Genomic DNA, 19,669 nt, shown 5'->3' with positions numbered 1-19,669 from the left:
AAGCCACGTATTCTGAGCCGCGAACTTAAGGCAGGTCGCGAGTGGAGCTGTCCTGAGGAGCCACAAGAGGGAGTGAGCCTCGAGGGAGAACGCATCCCAAGTCCCTTGGCTCCCTCCCGAGACTCCTCATCAGAACTGCTGAGGGGCTTCGCCGGTGGCTTGCTGAGAAAGCGGAATGGCTCCTCTGACTCTCCAAGCCCATGGGCGGGCTCACTGCGAGGAGCGCGCGAGCCTGCGGTCCTGCGGCTGCGGGCCTGGAGAGCCAGGGCTGTGTCCCCCAGCCCTGCTCTTCTCAGGGAAAAAGACCAAGTCAGCCCTACACGAAAGCGGGAAGGGTGGAGGCCAGCATTCCGGCCAAGGCCGAACTATGCACCCCGCAGATAGCGGAGACGCGCGGGGGGCCAGGGTGGGCATGGCTGAGGTTGGAGGCGGCGCGGAGTAAGCTGCAAGGCCCAGCCTGTCAGCTGCCTCACGCCTCTCCGACAGGAGCCCCCCTCCCTGCCTGCTTTGGGGTTCAACTCAGAGGGTACGGAGATCCACTCGCTCCCTAAGAGTGGCAGAGAGCGGCCGGGCCCGGCTGGGCCGTAACCACGGCGGGCAAAGAGACGCGCCCACAACCATACTCGCACTCCCTCATTCCTTTCCTCTCTCTCCTGCGGACACACACGCCTGCCATGTGTTTGACTCTTCGCTCAGACTCACCAGGATTCCTAAAGTCTTTCTAACAGAAAACCCCTCTGCTCCCCGTACAGCAACAGGGGCTCCTGCGGAGATCTGCAGTACGGTGTTTCTCTCAAAGCCTTCCCAGCCTCCCAACTCTCTTCTCTCTCCATGACTTCGCCCCCGCCTCCAAACAAAAACAAAAACACAAACATTCTTCAAATATATCCGCCCCATACACAAGGTCAGAGTACTTTAAACAAACCCAAAAGGTGCGTCTGGATTTGCCCCAGGGCAAAAAAGTTCATTCCTTGCCTGTGATCAATGAATGTCCCAGGTCCTACCCCCGGGACGTCTCTCGCCTAATCTCCACAGCCAAGGCTGCTCAGAGCCCCGCAACCCGCGCCTTACCAGCGCCATGGGCAAGGAGCAAGGGGAAGGAGCTGGAGTGGCGCGCTGGAGGGGCGCCTGGACCAGGAGATATGGAGTCAGCGGCAGCGGGAGCGGACATCCTTGCCTAGAATGCCAGGTGGGGCGCACTGGGCCACTCACCTGCTTGGAACTCCACTTGGCGATTTTTCTCTCTTTCCTCCTGCAGCAGCATGGAGTAGAGGATCCCGAAGGAGTTCTGGATGCCGAAGATGGAGCCGTTGCACCAGGTGGCAGCGAAGACCACCATCCAGCCAAAGCCACCTTCGGGAGGCTGGAAGCTGCGCGCCGTGCCGCAGGTCTCCACGGTGGGCGTGGGCTCGTGTTCATGCTCCGGCTCGGGCTCAAACTCCAGCTCCGGCAGGGGTGCAGGGTCCGGTAGGGGCTGGGGCTCCGGCTGGGGCTCTGGCTGGGGCTCGGGTGGGGGCACTGGCACGGGCTCGGGCTCTGGCTCTGGCTCTGGCTCGGGGTTACCCACCCGCTCCTGCTGTTCCTGGTCTGCCTCCCACCAGGGCCCCTTAGCTTCCTCGCTCGCCGGGCTTTGCAGCGCCATCGCGGTCGGGGGACTGTGGCTGCTCGGGCCGGAGGAGCCGCTGTGTGGCTGGTACTTGTTTCTGCTGCTGCTGCTGCTGCTGCTGCTGCTGCTCCAAGCGCTACTGCCGCCGCTGCCTCCTCCTCCCGGCTCTGCGCCCCAGCTGGCCAGCTTGTCCCGCGACAGACGGTCCCTCGAGCCCTCTCCCTCTCCTCCCCCGTCCACCCCACCTCCTCTCCCCATGTCATCTCTCTCCTCCCCCTCCTCCTCCACTCCCCCCCCACTTCTTCCTCCCTCAACAGGCGGCCGCTACAGCCTCCCTCTTCTCCCCAGCCCTTCCTCCTCCTCATACTCGCCTACCTACTCTAGCCGTCGCTGCCTCCCTCAACTCCCTTTTCAAACTACTGAATCCTGTCCTCCTTGTCCAGATGCCCAGTAGAAGGGGAGTTAAAATGCAAAAACGAGAGCACAAACTATCCTTTTCCCCTGCCCTCTCCTCTCCGCAAGCTCCAAACGAGTATTGATCAACCCAGAATACTCAGGGAAGACCCAGCCTGCGCTTTGCTTTCACTCCCCCCTGCCTCACAAGCAGCCTGGAACTTGCGGCCCCGGGGACCCCAGGATGAGAGCTGGCCAGTGAGAGACCCCACCCTACCCTTCATTGGGAGTCCCTATGTCCCGCCTTGGGCTGGAAGGGGACGACCTGGAGGGGACAGCCCAGACTTCGGACACAGAGTGGGCACAATCTTTTCGAGTACTGGGGCTCAGTGCCCCACAGCCTACGCACAACGCCCCCTCAGTATCTCCCCTCCCCCGCCCCCTTCCCCTTCCCGGCAAATCCCTGGCGGGGCGCGGAGGGGAGGAGGCGGCCCGGCAGCGAGTCCCGCCCCTCCGGGCAGTCAATCAGGGCTTTGTTTGCGCCAACCTGGAGCCCAGAGGAGCCGTAGAGGGCCGGGTCTGGGCCGGGGGCCGGGCCAGGAAGAGGGAGGGAGGCGCAGTGGCACCGGAGGGGGCCGGGCCCAGGCGGGGTGGGAGCCGGAGCTCAGCTAAGGCTCCTCCCGGCTCTCTGTCCCGCATTGGGGGACTAGGAGTCGGGGCCAGGTCGAGTCGCCAGTTTGGTCAAGGGCCGCCGGGCCCCGGACATCCCGGCTGGGTTGGTCCCTCGGGACTCGGCCGCCGCTTTTCAGGCGCTCAGGACTGGGCCGAGCCGCTGGCGGAGGGAGGTCTTCCCGGCACCCACTGCCCTTTTCCGCCCACCTCCGGCATAGAGACATTGGAGTCCCGCTGAATGTCCCAGACTAAGGCCCCAGCCCCGCGAGGGTAAGGGAGAGTTTGTTCCCCAGAGAGCGTGCGGGTCCTGGGGGGCGGGAGAGGTGATCTGCCCTGCGGGCGGCCCGGCTCCCAGCCAGAGTGAGCAGCTGTACCCAGCCCTCGGGGTCGGCCCGGCGATCCCGGGAAGCTCTGCCTCCCCTAAGGGCCCGCGCGTCTAATGCACTAATCATGAGGTCGCGGTGTGGTTACCAAGCTACTCCGCTCCCCACGAGCTGGCAGGCAAGCGCCAAGCCCTTTCTACGCAGCATCTCATTAACCTTCTTGCTGAGTGAAAAGACTGAATGGCCGGTGAAAATGCAGCTCAGGGCTGCGCCAGATGCCCACAAACATAGAGTCATTAAGTACTTGAGGGCGGGCTGAGCTGGGCGGTAGGATAGATGTATCTCGAGGAGTTTGCCGTGCCAGGGGAGGAATCGGCCAAATTCACAAATCAGTCAACAGAGCAGGCATTGCTCAAGCGAACAGAGCACTGTCCCTTATTGCTCTGAGCTAAATATTATTATCACCTGCTTTTACCAAGCAGGAAACCTGAGGCTCAACGAAGTCAAGGCGTTTATTAGCCTAAGGTCATGGGACAAGTCAAGTACAAGCTGGAATTCAAGGCAGGTCTCCATACAGCAAAGCCTCTTGCTCCCTGAGCTTCACCGCAAGACTCTAGGGCCAGGAGCTCCTGGGGAGAGGGACAGAGGAGGGAAGGCAGGATCTGGCTGAGCTATCACAAGTAGGCTTCTGAAGGAGGTGATGGCCTTGAATGTTGAGAAGGATTCTAACAGGCTGGGGGTGGGGGGTCCGGGGGAGGGATGTCCCTGCCTGAGAGGGACAAAACACAGAAGCATGGGACGACTCTACTCATAGAAAGAGGTAAGTGAAAAGCTAATCAGGCCGAAACTTAATATGTATGCTGTCTCTCCCAGGGAACATTTGCATTTTAATAAAAATCCACAATGCTTCAGCCAAGAAAAGTGACAAATCATGGATATTATGGGCACTGGGGCTAAAGATTTGCTTTTTAGTCAGGGGTCTCACCATCCCCATGACCAACTGTTGCCCCAGGGGAGCATTAGCCTTGGTTTCCATTTGCAGGGAACCTGATTAAGGTCCTGAAAAGGATTATTTCCAACCCCAGAACTAGGGATAGTCCCTGGAGTCTTGCACCCCATCTCAGACTCCTGCTGTCTAAATTCTATTTTCCTCACTAAATGGATTTTTAGATCGCTGGAGTGGGGGTAAGGGTAGGTGATGACACCCACTGAGAATCTCCTGTGAACCTAGCGCTATGCTAGTCCTTTACATGCATGATCTCATATAATCTTCATAACAAGCCCATAAGGTTGGGATGATTTTGTCCTTGTCTTATAAGGTGAGGAAACAGGCTCTAAGAGGTTAAGTCAGTTGTTTGAGTTTACAAAGCCATTAAAATTTAGAACAGTGCAATTTGTTCCTTTGTGTGAGCTTCAAAGTATGTGCCTCACTCAGGAGACAGGATTGCATAACCACCATCCCACCATTCTAGCAATACATGTAGTACCTACCATTTTCCCCCTCTTTAGAAGGTACTTTATAATGGCAAGAGCACTGGCATCAGGAGACCTGGATTCTAATCTTGAATCTACTGTTGCATAGTTGTGTGATCCTAAGCAAGTTGTTTTCCCTTTCTGAGCTGCAGTTTCTTTATCTGCAAAATGGAGTTAATACCTACTTCACAGACTTATTAAATGAGACGTTTACGCTTTATTTTGTATATACAAGGGAGCCACGGATGATTTTTGAGTAGGAGACTAACATCAGATCTGCATTTTAGAAAGAAAACTTTGGCAGCAGTGTAGAAAGTTACTATGGCTTGGAAAGATAAGAGGCAAGGGAAAAAAAAGCAATGAAGCAAGTGAAAAAAATTGTTGATGATGTGAAATAGGGCTTGACTATGGGGATGAAGACAAGGGGATGGCTCTGTGATGGAACCATTCTTATGGTGAAGTTGATAGATTTGGGTAGTGGGGGAAAAAGATGCAAAAATGATGGTGACATTTCTTGCTTGAGTGAAGATAAGGCTGGTGAGAGGGTTAATGGAGATTGAGAATTAGGAGCCAAATCGGGTCTGAGGTACCTGTGGCTTCCTGTTTCTTCTCCTTCCACACAATTCTGTTAGTTACAGCTCTCAAATACAATTTAATCATGACACTTCTCTGGTTTAAACACTTTCAATGATTCTCCATTTGATCCTTCAGCTTAAATTCCTCAGCCAGGCATAAAAAGTCCTTTATGGTTTGGGATGAGCCTCATTCATTCAGCAAGTATTTACTAAGACCCTTTACATGCCAGGCTCTTTACTAAATACCAAGGACACAAAAAGACATGGTGCCTGTTTCTCAGGTGCTCATATTCAATCTGTCTAGTACCTCTCTCATTTTCTCCCCTCCCTTTTCTCCCATTCTTACCAGGCTCCAGACACACTGGATTACCCACCATTTCATAACTTATGGGCATCTGTTGGTCTCTCAGCCCTCATCGCCCATTCTCCTCACAATTCTCCAGTTGAGATTTTATGCCTTTACTGAAATCTCCAGAGTGGATTCAACAAAGCAGATAGCGGGGTTAGTCTTGAAGTGGAGAGGCATGCCTCTTGCTTTTGTCATATCATTCAGTCATTCATTTCACAAATAGTTATTAAGCAATTATTGTGTGCCGGTCACAATGTCAGGCACTGGGGACGAACATACAATGGTCCTTGTCCTCATGAAATTTACATTCTAGTGGAAAATACTAATAATTACAACTACCATTTATTGAATTGGACTCCATTCGACTTGGTGAAGACATTTTGAGATTGAGAAAAAGAGAAGGGAAGGATGTAAAGGATGAGAGAATGTTGAGAGTGAGGTGTAGAAAAAGGGCTAGGATCTGGAGACGAATGAAATTTTCTCTACAGATTTCTAAATCAGATTTGGTCAACAAACATCATCGATAGCAGCAAATCTTTAGAGAGCACCTACCATGTATAGATTTGTTCAGCTTGGCTCATGCTCATGACAAATAAGTGAGGTGTGGCCCCTGTAAGCCCTTTAAATTATTTTACTTGTCTGACTGTGGATCTAGGGAAACCCCAGTGAAGGTCTCTGGTTTATACTGCAAGAAAGAATGTGCTTTCCTTCTGTCCCTGACAGAAATACGCCCATAAATAAATAAATATTTATGCCCTTGATTACTCATACTAGTTGGTAAAGCAGAGCAGTGGATCCCTATCCTGGTTGCACATCAGAATCACCTAAAGAATTTTGTAAAAGTACTGACTCCTGGGTCCCACTCCACATTTGCTGAATAAGAATATCGGGGGTGGAAGCCAGGAATATATAGTTATAACAAGCCTCCTAGTAACACTGATCCACTGCCAGGTTTTGAAACCACTAGACCAAAACAATAATAACCCAAAATTGGGATCTCAAAGCCAAGTATAATTTGTCTAAAATTTCTCCCAAAACTTTGGGGACCAACATAAGGATGTCAATTTTTAATGTTGCCACTTGAGGACATGTATCATCACTATCATATTGTTAATTAAATTGTATTTTAACACCGAAATATAGAAAATGTAGAAAGGACATGGTCTTTTACTGAGGAAAGTGTTTCTCAAGAAAGGTCAGTTGGCACTAATTTTTCTCATGTGTCAGCAGACTGATGAAAATGTCACAGGCTGTCATGGTTCTGCAGATTAGTGCTTGGGACTCACTGGACCAGATGACCACTGAAAGCCCTTCTGTCCCCGATGTTCTCTATTTTAGGCCAAGCGTACTTCCTTGCTTGGGGCCTCTCCCATTCTCCAGTAGCGTTTTCTGGCTAGAGTGGAACTCAGTGGGTCATTCGCATCATTCCGCTGCCCTGTGCCTAAATCATCCTAACTGCTTGAGAATGGATGATGTATTGAGAGCTTTCTCAAGAAGGTGAGTTCATAATCTTTCCCTCCTTCAGTCACTTTTCTTTATTCATTTCTATGAGGGTAACTTAAGAGTTCTGATGACACAGCATTGCCTTGGATCCAAGAGTTAAGTGGGATTGATTGTGAAAGGGAGCCAGGATGTTCTTGTAGTGGCAAAAGAAGTCCAAAGGCAGAGAAGACAGGTTTTCTTGACCATAATCAGGAAAGAGTCCTGATGGGAACCCATATTACTGGGAAACTAATTTGAATGTTGACACCTGATGGTCAAAGTGGAGGCATGGAAGGGAAAAGATACTGTACGTAGCCTGATTTCGGCTTGAGCCAGCAGGCTATTCATAATAATAGGTGCATTAAAAGCAAATCAATTGGCCATATGCATGGAGCCTGCTTCCTGAATGCTAAGGAAGCAATTCTGCTCAATAGTTGGTCTATTATTAGAGCAGGCATAACGGGGAAAAGATGACAGAAGCAGCAGGAGCATTATAGAAAAGAATAAGATAGGAAATACTTAACCCTCTGAGGGCTAGCACAGAACAGTAATGCTTGAAGTGAGAGAAACGGTGAAATGAATTGGTTTCTTGATCATATCCAAGGGAGAAATGGAGTGGTTTTTATAGGCCTTTTATTAATTTATTCTTTTCTTTAATTCATTTATTGAGAGCCTACTATGTGCTAAACATTGTGCTAGACCTTGGCTAAAAAAATTCCCTATCCTGAGAAGTGGAACTGTTATAAGGCTGGAACAGAGGTGTCTCAAGTGTATGGTTACAATGGAGTGCAAGGATGGGCCTTGCCCTTGTTCCACCTCGGTTTCCTCTCGTAGACTGTGACCTCCTTGAACAGAGAGTGAGCATTACCTCTTTTTGTATCCTGAGCATTTAACACAATACCTGAGACAAAGAAGGTGCTCTAAATGTATAAATAAATAAATTTAGCTACTTGATGTAACAAAGCCCATAAACAATAGAGATGAGGCTCATCCTTCACGTTTGTTGTGCAGATTGCAGATAAAATATGGAAAGCACCTAGCATAGCACCTAGCATGTAAGTAGGTACTCAATAAATGTTAGCATGTAGTAAGTGTTTAATAAATGTTAACAGCAAGATAGTTTGAAGATTGCTTTCATTGGAAAAAGAAGAAAACAACCTGGTATGTTCTTTGGCATTTGTTCAATTACCAAATCTAGAACACAGAAGGTCAGAGCTGGAAGGGACATTCCACAAAGTCAAATCTCCCCATTTTACAGATGGAAAAACTGAAGCCTAAAGAGGGAAGGATTTCATTAAGATGACATCTAAATTATCTAAGCTTTTCTTTCTAATTACCTCAAATCCTTGTAGAAGGCAATATGATGTACATATATACATATAAGGTAGGGGCATCATTTTACAATTGACACAGAGAAAGATTAATCATTTTCTCAAGGACCTATGATTCACAGTGTGGCAGTCTGGCTCCAGAATCTATGATTTTAACCACTACACTTTTCTATCATAGCACTTATAAAATTATCTTAAATTTGCTCATTTAACATGTCTCCTCACTAGAACCCAAGCTCCTTGAGGGCAGGAATAGTGTCTGACTTCCACTGTGGATAGATATTCATTCACTTAACAAATATTTATTGAGCAACTGTTATACACTGGGACTTGCTAGCCCTGAAGAGCAGGCTGTATCTTTGAAGCCACATTATCTAGCTCTGTGGTGCTGTTGGTGTTCATTTCCATTTTTTAAAATCTCCTTCCCTTTATTAGTGTCTTGTTGAACATTTCAGCTTAATCTCATCTGTTCTATGGGGCATACGGTTCTGCCCATTCTTGGGTCAGACTGTTAAAGGAGAATAATCACTGAGAAACTTTGGGGGTAAAGTGAAGTGTCAGAGACATGATGAGATCTGGGAGTTCCTCACCACATGGAGAGGATTCTTTCAGTAAAGGCTTTGGGGTATTACATTTGGTAGGTTTTTTGTTTTGTTTTGTTCAATTTAGGAAGTGCTCTAGGTGTATAATATCCTTTGCCTGCCCCTCTCATTTTGCCTTCTAAGAATTCGTGGTTTGGCTGAAAAGGTAAGTCATATACATCCAGAAAGATAACTGCCCTAGCACCAGGTCAGTAGTAGAGACACTAACTGCCAAAAAGACTACAGGAGGGCAAGGTGAGGGAGACTTGGGGTTGGGGTGGGGTGGGGTTCAGGGTAGCAGAGGGAATGATAGGAGTAGATGTTGTGTGCCTGCATTCTCAGACATTGCCTGTTCCACCTCTTTGAGGGTGACTTCTCAGACTCCAAGACAGCCACAGACCTAGGGCCTTTAGGAACCCCAAGGCCCTTGCACAGGAAGTTTCTAGAGAGTAGGAGACAGAAGGACGAAACAATGATGGGAGGCTTAGGACCAGAATCACGTATCAGCAGCTGAGTTAGAGGAGAGTGACTGATATACTCTGGCCCAGGGGCCAAGTTTCAAGTCCAACTTGCTGACCCTGCAGATAAAGAAAGCCAGCTAAAGGGCAGGAAGAAATCGTTCAAATGGAGCAGGGGCAAGGGTGCAAGAGGCAGGGGCAAGGGAGTTGAGTGGAGAGGAAGGACAAAGAAGAGGCATTTTATCTTTCTCCTTCAGTACATATTTACAGAGTTCCTTCTGTGCCTGATTAAATTCAGTTTTCCCAGGGCCTCTTTTTGGATGGAGGAGAGGACAAAGGAGGACTGTATTTTGTTAAAACTTTCTGAGACCTGGAGATGTTAACCCACTTGCCCAAGGTCATGCTATGAGTGGGACCCAAACCCTTGTCTCTTGGTTCCTAACCATGGGACATTTCTCCATGCCACACTACATCCTATTATGTCATTCAACTGCCTAAAAACTGAGATAATTCCTTACTGCCTAAGGGGTAAAATCCAAACTCCTGAGATACCACATTGGGCCCCTCATTATCGGGGCCCTGTTCAACTCTCCAGTTGGTTCCTGGGCCACTTCCTACAACGAGATTTAAGGCACATCAGCATAGAGCTCTTCTCTACCTCACCACCCCCAAATGCCCTTGTCTCCTTTTTCTCAACTTACCCCTCCCCCAAAATTGAAAGAATTTTACCATGAACACCTGTATACCCACCACTGGATTCTACCATTAACATCTTACTATATTTGCTTTATCAATATCTGTCCATCTATCCAACTCTCCATTGATCTATCAATCCATTTTAATTTTTAATCATGTCAAAGTAAATTGAAGGCATCAGTACACATCTCTCCCCCAGTGCTTCTGCATGTATGTTATTAACTAGAGTTCAGTGTTTGTGCAGGTTCTTTTTTCTTTTGAGGTAAAATTTACGTGCAGTGAAACACATCAATCTTAAGGGGACATTTGCTGAGTTTTGACAAGTGCATATACCTCTATAACCCAAACCCCTAGAAACTACCTTCGTGGTCCTTCCCAGGTAATCCCTCCCCCACCTCATCCTCAAGAGAACCACCATGGATTAGTTGTGTCTTTTCTAGAGATTCATATAAATGGGATAATGGCATGATACACTATGTAGCCTTTTGAGTAGGGCATCTTTCACAGCATAATGCTTTTGAGATTCAGCCATGCTATGCTGGGTAGTATTCCAGTATATTTGTGTTGTATTTACCAGTTGATGGGCATCTGGGTTGTTTCTACTTTGGGGCTATTATGAGTAAAGCTGCTATGAACGTTTGTATACAAATGCTGCTATGAACATGTCTTTTCTTGCACATATGTACGCATTTCTGTTAGATGTATACTTAGGAAGTGGAACCACTAGGTCATAAGGCATGCATATCCTTACATTTTAGTAGATGCTGCCAAACAGTCTTCTGAAGTGATTATTTCAATGTGCACTCTCACTAGTGGTTGCTCCACATCCTTGACAATGGTTGGTGCTGTATATCTTTTTTATTTAATTTATTCTGGTGTAAATGACATTGTGGTTTTAATTTCATTTCCCTGATTAAAAAGGTCAAGTACCTTTTCATATGTTTATTGAACATTTATTTATCCTTTTGGAACTATCATCCTTTTATTTGTGACCAATCTGGTGAGTAATTTATCTCCATTTTTACTTAGTAAAAATCTATTCTATCTTCAAAGTCCTCAAATGTTACCTCTTTGATGAAGCTTTCTTCATATCCTAGGCCATATAAATGTTTCCTCAGAATTCTCATAGCACTTTGCCCTCAATTATAATAGTTCACTTTTATTGGGCATCTATTTTCACCCAATACTGGGTTAAACTATTTCTTAGAGCAACTCCGGCTTTGTGTCTTGGGGTCTATCTCTTTGTAATTACTTCCCTTACTAGTCTAGGATCTCTTCAAGGACAGAAAATCCACTTTGTTTAATTCCGTACACCCTCCTCCATTCACTATTCCCACACTTACAGAGTGACAAGCACATAGTAGGCACTCAATAAACATTTGTTGGATTAAATATTTGTTGAATACATGACATATATTACTTTGGATCTGCACAGGGCCTCAGCAAATGGTTAATATTGTTGAATTAATGCTGAAAGATTTTGTAAGGGAAGGATTAAATCAAGTCACTTAAAGCTGTTCCATAACTCTGAGGCTCAAAACTAGACCTTGGTTTCAGTTTTCTAGGCTGGAGCGACAGGGGCTATTTTTCTTAGGTCCCTGCCATGCTTGTAGAATGTCAGCTCCATGAGAGCAGAGATCTTCAGTATCTAGAAGAGTGCCTAACACATAGTACATGTTTAATAATTGGTTGTCAAGTGAATGATGAGAAAATCAACAGTGACCCAAGCCTCCACCCTCTATCCTCATCTTGCCCTGATATTTGAAATGCTATATTCGTGGCTGCTTCCTTCAAGTTATGCGCTTTCAATATACCAGTCCCCAAAGAGAAGTGACTCCTTCACCTTTGACATGTGCATTGTGATTGGCTATTCACAAAGCAATTTTATGTCCAATATCTCCTGTGATCTGTACAGCAATTTTCTGAGGTGGTCAGGCTAGGGATTATCATGCCCATTTTGCAAAGGGGAAATTGAGGCTCAGAGGGGTGAAATTATTTTGTTCCAAGTTACTCAACTAGTAAGTGAAAAAGCCAAGACTTGAACCCAGGTTTTCTTATCTCCATCCAGAAATTTTTCCACCACAAATGAATCTATCAGATTGGTGAGGATGGGGGAACTTGAGGGCCCTGGGGATGTAAATGGAGTGAGAAGAAACCAGAGAGAAAGTTATAAACAGAGAGAAAGGTCCTGAAGGGAGAGGTGGAGAGAGACAGTTGAAGATGAACCTGGTGCTGTGACTATTCTATCCCTCTCCCTACTCATTGCCTCAGGAGCCCCAGTTTTAGCAGGGGGGCCAAGCCTGGTACCCACATCAATGGAGCTCCCTTAGGGTGAAAACGTCCCTTGGGGCTGGCCCGGTGGCGCAGTGGTTAAGTCCGCACATTCCACTTCGGCGGCCCGGGGTTCTCTGGTTCGGATCCCGGGTGCGGACATGGCACCGCTTGGCAAGCCATGCTGTGGCAGCCGTCCCAAATATAAAGTAGAGGAAGATGGGCACTGACGTTAGCTCAGGGCCAGTCTTCCTCAGCAAAAAGAGGAGGATTGGCAGCAGATGTTAGCTCAGGGCTGATCTTCCTCAAAAAAAAAAAAAAAAATCACTTCCCTGGCTGGGAGGAGTCCAACCCATGGGGTACTTGTGAAAGAAACAATACTTCAGGCCCTCTTCCTATTAGAAGATCTAGTTTTAAGGGCTTTGAGATTTGGGGGAAGGGGGTATTGGGGGGGAGTAGAGATGGTGATAAAAGTAGCCCTCTGGGCCCTGCCAGCCAATCAGCAACAAAATCCCTATGACTCTATTTCTGGGGAAGCGCCACATCTGTGAAGGGGGTGGGGGTGAATCCCCAGCTTCTCATCCAACTAGGGAAAGCCAAATAGAGCTAACGGAATCAGATGATACTAATCAGTTACAGACCCATTTCCAACACTTCCTTTATGAAGTGCTGAACAAGTCTGGGCAGGGGAGGAGGTTGGGAAGAGCCACAGCCCAGAGCTCAGTACTCTTGGAGTTGAGTTTCTGGCCACATTCCATTTGTCCATTCCCATTTGGAGGGTGGGTTCTGTGTTTGCATATGAGATGTAGGAGCAGGGGAAAGGAAAGGACGTTGGTGACAAATGTCAGTGGTAAAAAAAAAAAAAGTAAAGGATTCCATGGTCATGGCCTTTATCTGACAGTGTGTTGCAAACTCCAGACTTTGAAGAGTATTTAACACCTATCAGTCCCCATGGTTAAGAGAATAGGAAATTGAGACTTTGGACTAGGGCTGCTGAACTTGTGTAGGACAGAGCTTGTGCCACTCTTCTCCTCCGCACTCCTATCAAGCCTTCCTCTGTGCTCTTGTAGCACACTGTAGCTCCCCATGCCAGCACTCTAATCAGCTGTTTACTGAACTGTTTCACCCGCAGGAATGTGAGCTCCTTTCTGTATTCTCAGGCACATAATAGGTGCCCTATAATTTTATGTTGCATGTATGAGCAAATAAGACCCGGCTTTGGAAGATGGGACCTCACCAGTACTTGGCTAAGAGAGACATGGGAAATCATTATACACCACACTTGCATTGGCCCTCCTGAGCCACAGCTTCTGTACCAGTCCCAATTCAGTAAGCAAATAGCTGTTTTCTTCTCCATCCCTTTCTTCCTTCTTTCCTTTCTTCCTATACAAGAGTCTGGATGGTGGAGAGGCTTCCTAATTCCCTTGGAGTCTGGTACAGTGAAAAGAACAAAGGATTCAGAGTCAGTAGACTTGGGTTTAAGTTCCAGCTCTGCCTGTCGCCGAGTGACCTTGGGTGAGTCTTTTATCCTTTCTGGGTCTCTTAGGGTCTTTATCTGACAATAGAATAAACTAGGACCAGTACTTTCCCAACTGTGCTATTTGGTGCCATCGGGTGTCATTTCCCAAAGTGTAATATAAGGACATGAGACAATTTTAGGTGTTACCAGAAACAAATTTCAATAGCTGTGGATGTATTTTAACATGAATCAGAAGAAACATGCCTAGGACATTAAATCTATGATAATACATAGGATGAGGCTGAATTTATTTAAGAAAAAAAGTAAGTCAATTTAAAGAAAAATATTAAATAAATATTAGCACATTGGCTGGTGGATGTAGTAAAAATGATATAGATGCTCTGGGTAGGACTGAAAGTTGGACAACACTGCTCTAGAATTCTGAGGCGTCTCTTCAGGCCAGGGTTGAGTCCAGGGCCTCCCACTGTCAACCATCACCACTACCCTTTATCCAAAGGAGTCGCACCTTTAATTTGAAGAAAGAAAAAACACAAAAAAACAAAAACAGAAAAAAACCCAAACCCTGGCCCAGGTAATCTCCAAGGGTCTCCCAGTGCTGACATTCTAAGACTCTAAATCACAACAGCCAGACTTGGATATTCTCCTGGCCTGAGGGGTAACTTGAAGTCTATGTCTATTCAGGTGATTTGAAAAGCTTCCCACTTTCCTGTGGTGCACTTTAGGCTCCAAGGCAAAGTTATGGGAAGAAATTTGGAACCCGCCATTGAGAGGTAGCCTTGAAGGGGGCAGGAATAGTCTCCAAAGTTCAGCTGCCCTCTGGTGGCCATAGGTATAAACATGTATAGATAGAGAGTTCCTTTTGGTCTGGATTGGCATCCATTCAGAGCACCCAGTTCCAAAGCACAGTGGTTCTCAACAAGCCTCAGAGACTCCAGGGGGCTGGAGTGGGGATGAACCTGAGAAGTCTTTATAGCTCTGGCCTTTACCAGGCTATATATCTTCTTCAGCCCAAGAGCAGAATGGTAGAAAAAGGCTCAGTAAATCCTGGGCCTACAAAATCTGTGGGATACAGCAAAAGCGGTTCTACGAGGGAAGTTTATAGTAATTCAGGCCTACCTCAACAAAGAAGAAAAATCCCAAATACACAATCTAAAAGTGCACCTAAAGGTACTGGAAAAAGAACAACAAACAAAGCCCAAAATCAGCAGAAGGAAGGAAATAATAAAAATCAGAGCAGAAATAAATCAAATAGAGACTAAAAAACAATAGATAAAATTAATGAAACCAAGAGCTGGTTCTTCGAAAAGATAAAAAGAAATTGACAAACCCTTAGCTAGACTCACCAAGAAAAAAAGAGAGAAGGCTCAAATAAATAAAATCATAAATGAAAGAGGAGAGATTACAACGGACACCTCAGAAATACAAAAGATAATAAGAGAATACTATGAAAAGCTATATGCCAACAAATTGCATAATCCAGAGGAAATGGATAAATTCTTAGAAACATACAACCTTCCAAAACTGGACCAAGAAGATATAGAAAATTTGAATAGACTGATCACCAGTAAGGAGATCGAAACAGCAATTAAAAACCTCCCAAAAAATAAAAGTCCAGGACCAGATGGCTTCCCTGGTGAATTCTACCAAATATTCAAAGAAGACTTAACACCTATCCTTCTCAAACTCTTCCAAAAAATTGAAGAGGAGCAGAGGCTTCCTAACTCCTTCTACGAAGCAAACATTATCCTGATACCAAAACCAGACAAGGACAACACAAAAAAAGAAAATTACAGGCCAATATAACTGATGAACATAGATGCAAAAATCCTCAACAAAATTCTAGCAAATTGAATACAACAATACATTAAAAAGATTATACATCATGATCAAGTGGGTTTCATTCCGGGGATGCAGGGATGGTTCAACATCCGCAAATCTATCAACGTGATACACCACATCAACAAAATGAAGAATAAAAATCACATGATCATCTCAATAGATGCAGAGAAAGCATTTGACAAGATACAGCATCCATTTATGATAAAAACTCTAAATAAAATGGGTATAGAAGGAAAATACCTCAACATAATAAAGGCCATATATGACAAACCCACAGCAAATATCATTCTCAATGGAGAAAAACTGAAAGCTATCCCTCTAAGAACAGGAACCAGACAAGGATGCCCACTGTCACCACTCTTATTTAACATGGTATTGGAAGTCCTAGCCAGAGCAATCAGGCAAGAAAAAGAAATAAAAGGGATCCACATTGGAAAAGAAGGGAAACTGTCACTCTTTGCAGATGACATGATTTTATATCTAGAAAACCCTAAAGAGTCCACTAAAAAACTTATAGAAATAATAAAGGAATACAGTCAAGTTGCGGGATACAAAATCAATGTACAAAAATCGGTTGTGTTTCTATACACTAACAATGAAGTAAGCAGAAAGAGAAATTAAGAATACAATCCCATTTACAATTGCAACAAAAAGAATGAAATACCTAGGAATAAACTTAACCAAAGAGGTGAAAGATCTGTACACCGAAAACTATAAAACATTGTTGAAAGAAATCGAAGAAGACACAAAGAAATGGAAAGATATTCCATGCTCTTGGATTGGAAGAATTAACATTGTTAAAATGTCCATACTTCCTAAAGCAATCAGTAGATTCAACGCAATCCCTATCAAAGTTCAAACAACATTTTTTACAGAAGTAGAACAAAGAATCCTAAAATTTATATGGAACAACAAAAGACCCCGAATAGCCAAAGGATTCCTGAGAAAAAAGAACAAAGCTGGAGGTATCACACTCCCTGATTTCAAATTATACTACAAAGCCATAGTAACCAAAACAGCATGGTACTGGCACAAAAACAGACACACAGATCAATGGAACAAAATTGAGAGCCCAGAAGTAAACCCACACGTTTATGGACAGCTAATATTCGACAAGGGAGCCAAGAGCATACAATGGAGAAAGGAGAGTCTCTTCAATAAATGATGTTGGGAAAACTGGACAGCCACATGCAAAAGAATGAAGGTAGACCATTCCCTTACGCCATGCACAAAAATCAACTCAAAATGGATTAAAGACTTGAATGTAAGACCCGAAACCATGAGACTTCTAGAAGAAAACATAGGCAGTAGGTGCTATGACATTGGTCTGACCAGCATATTTTCGAGTCCCATGTCTGACCGGGCAAGGGAAACAAAAGCAAAAATGAACAAATGGGACTACATCAAGCTAAAAAGTTTCTGCACAGCAAAGGAAACCATCAACAAAACGAAAAGTCAACCTAACAATTGGGAGAAGATATTTACAAACCACATATCAGATAAGGGGTTAATATCCAAAATATACAAAGAACTCATACAGCTCAACAACAAAAAAAACCCAACAGTCCAATTAGAAAATGGGTAAAAGATCTGAACAGAGATTTCTCCAAAGAAGATATACATATGGCCAACAGGCATATGAAAAGATGCTCAACATCATTAGCTATCAGGGAAATGCAAATCAAAACTACAATGAGGTATCACCTCACTCCGGTCAGAATGGCTATAATTAACAAGACAGGAAACAACAAATGTTGGAGAGGGTGTGGAGAGAAGGGAACCCTTGTTCACTGCTGGTGGCAGTGCAAACTGATGCAGCCACTATGGAAAGCAGTTTGGAGTATCCTCAGAAAATTAAGGATAGATCTACCATATGATCCAGCTATTTCACTGCTGGGTATTTATCCAAAGGACTTGAAAACACAAAGGCATAAAGATACTTGCACCACTATGTTCATTGCGGCATTATACACAATAGCCAAGATGTGGAAGCAACCTAGGTGCCCATCAAGGGACGAATGGATAAAGAAAATGTGGTATTTATACACGATGGACTACTACTCAGCCATAAGAAATGACAAAATCCGGCCATTTGTGACAACATGGATGGACCTTGAGGGTATTATGCTGAGTGAAATAAGTCAGAGGGAGAAAGGCAAATACCATATGATCTCACTCATAAGTAGAAGATAAAAATGACCCAAAAAACCCCATAGCATTGGAGATTGGACTGGTGGTTACCGTTGGGGAAGGGGGGAGGGGGGAGGGCAAAAGGGGTGACTAGGGTCACATGTGAGGGGATGCACTATAATTAGTGTTCGGGTGGTGAACATGATGTAATGTATACAGAATTCGAAATATGATGTACATCCGAAAAAAATAAAAATTCACACACAAAAAAATCCTGGGCCTAACCCAAAATTCAGACCAGTCTGCTTGACGCTCAGGTCCCTCTCAAGAAGGGACTGTTGGTGGTTGACCAAGCTCATCTTCCCATCCTGTCATATAGTCTCAGAAGGAGCTTCCCAATCAAAGAATCACTTGCTACTTCAGCAGCACCAAAAGGGGCTTGAGAAGGTTTTAACACTTTGCCCCAAAATTTCCATGATTTCTTACACATCCATGATACTGACAACTGTTTTTTTCTCAAATTTATGCAATGTGCTTTGAAAATACAGTGTGAAGAAAAGTTATCTAGTCCCCTCATCCAACCAGTCCCTTCTGCCACCCTTGAAAACTACCTATTTGGAAATTCTGGAGCCACTTCAGCCCTTAGGCTGCATGTAGTGCTCATAACTGTTTCTTTTGGTGAGTATAGTGTTTTAAAAATTAGTATCAGTCACTGAAAATGATGGAATAGGGAACTCCAGGCATACAACCCTCCTGTAAAGAAATTTGAGAGTCAGCTTTGGAAAAACTCTGGAATCTAGTCAAAAATGTGCAACAACAAGGGGACTTACAACGCCAAGATTTGGTGAAGAAAGATGTTGCTTTGTAGTAAGAGAGTACTATAGCGTTTTAAATCATTCACATACCATCCCCCACACCCCAGATCAGCAACAGCTGTGAGGACAGTAGCTAGCACAACTGGTACAAGTTGCTAGTGCTAGAGGGAGCAATACAGGCCTTACTCTTAAAGAATCCTGTTATAGGTCTCAACCTGCCTGGAGGCTCCCTCCAGAACTGGCACAAATGTTTCTCCTTGTTTTGCTTGACTCAGAGTGTTCACAAGGCTCAGGTGGCTTCCAGGGAGGCCAAAAGCCTCTAAAGACATAGGTATTGGCCACAGGAGCCTGGGGCAAGGGACAACACTTGAGATAAGCAATAGACAGACTTAGAAGCCTGGGAAGGGAGAGGCTGGGCAGGAGATATGTGTGGGAATAAGGGCTTTTAAAAGCTTCTCTGTATACTGAGGAATCAAGAAACCCATGTGCATAACAAGGGCAGAACACATGCTTGAAAAGGCCTGAAAATACCCTAAGCTTTTGCCTGTGGCTGGTCTTCAGATTTGACACATGTAGGAAGTGAAAGCTAAGGCAGAGTTGTAAAGGACCTAGTTAAGCACTGAAGGAGTGCTCCATCACAGAATTAACAGAGATTAAAAGAGTATTTTTTCTTTCTTGTTTTTCTTCTTTTTTGCATTTCTTGGCTCCAGTCATTTAAGGTAACTCCGTCAAAACACCAGGTGACCATTAAGCTAACAGAACACAGACTTCAGTAACCACACACAACAAAGAATACAGACTTCATAAAGATAGTTTAGAAAAGTCACTAAATAAGCAAACAACAACCCATAATAGGCAGCAGAAACAAACCCTGGGGAGGAAGGAGAATCTGGTCTCCAAAGTTGTCACATTATAATATTCAAAATGTCTAATTTTCAATAAAAAAATATGAGACATGCAAAGAAAGAAAATATGGTCCATTCACAGGAAAAAAAGAAACTGATAGAAATTGTCCATAAAGAAACCCAGGCATTGGACTTTCTAGACAAGGACTTTAAATCTATAGTCTTAATATGCTCAAAGAGATAAAGGGAACCATAAGCAAAGAACTGAAGGAAAACAGGAGAATGATGTCTAAACAAACAGAAAATATCAATAAAGAGAGAGAGAAATTATAAAAAGGAACCAAATAGAA

General features: G+C 45.0%; 1 protein-coding gene and 1 long non-coding RNA gene across 3 annotated transcripts in view; one reads left to right on the top strand and one right to left on the bottom strand.

Moving 5' to 3' along the window:
• Positions 1–2,434, bottom strand: part of SLC16A2 (solute carrier family 16 member 2) — a 99,061-nt gene extending 96,627 nt beyond the window's left edge. The window contains exon 1 of one of the 2 annotated variants that reach the window (XM_070605766.1): positions 1,213–2,434. In XM_070605766.1, the coding sequence (XP_070461867.1) occupies positions 1,213–1,864 (652 nt within the window). In that variant the 5' untranslated portion in view covers positions 1,865–2,434. The remainder of the gene's footprint in view (positions 1–1,212) is intronic. The other variant, XM_070605767.1, reaches the window with a different exon arrangement.
• Positions 2,435–2,629: 195 nt separating this feature from the next.
• LOC139081138 (uncharacterized) overlaps positions 2,630–19,669 on the top strand; it is a 106,664-nt gene continuing 89,624 nt past the window's right edge. The window contains exons 1-2 of the long non-coding RNA XR_011536191.1: positions 2,630–3,814; positions 6,730–6,888. This is a non-coding gene — a long non-coding RNA (uncharacterized lncRNA). The remainder of the gene's footprint in view (positions 3,815–6,729; positions 6,889–19,669) is intronic.

The sequence above is a fragment of the Equus przewalskii genome, chromosome X (assembly GCF_037783145.1).
Source record: "Equus przewalskii isolate Varuska chromosome X, EquPr2, whole genome shotgun sequence".
Lineage (NCBI taxonomy): Eukaryota > Metazoa > Chordata > Mammalia > Perissodactyla > Equidae > Equus > Equus przewalskii.
This window is presented reverse-complemented; position numbering and strand designations above follow the sequence as displayed.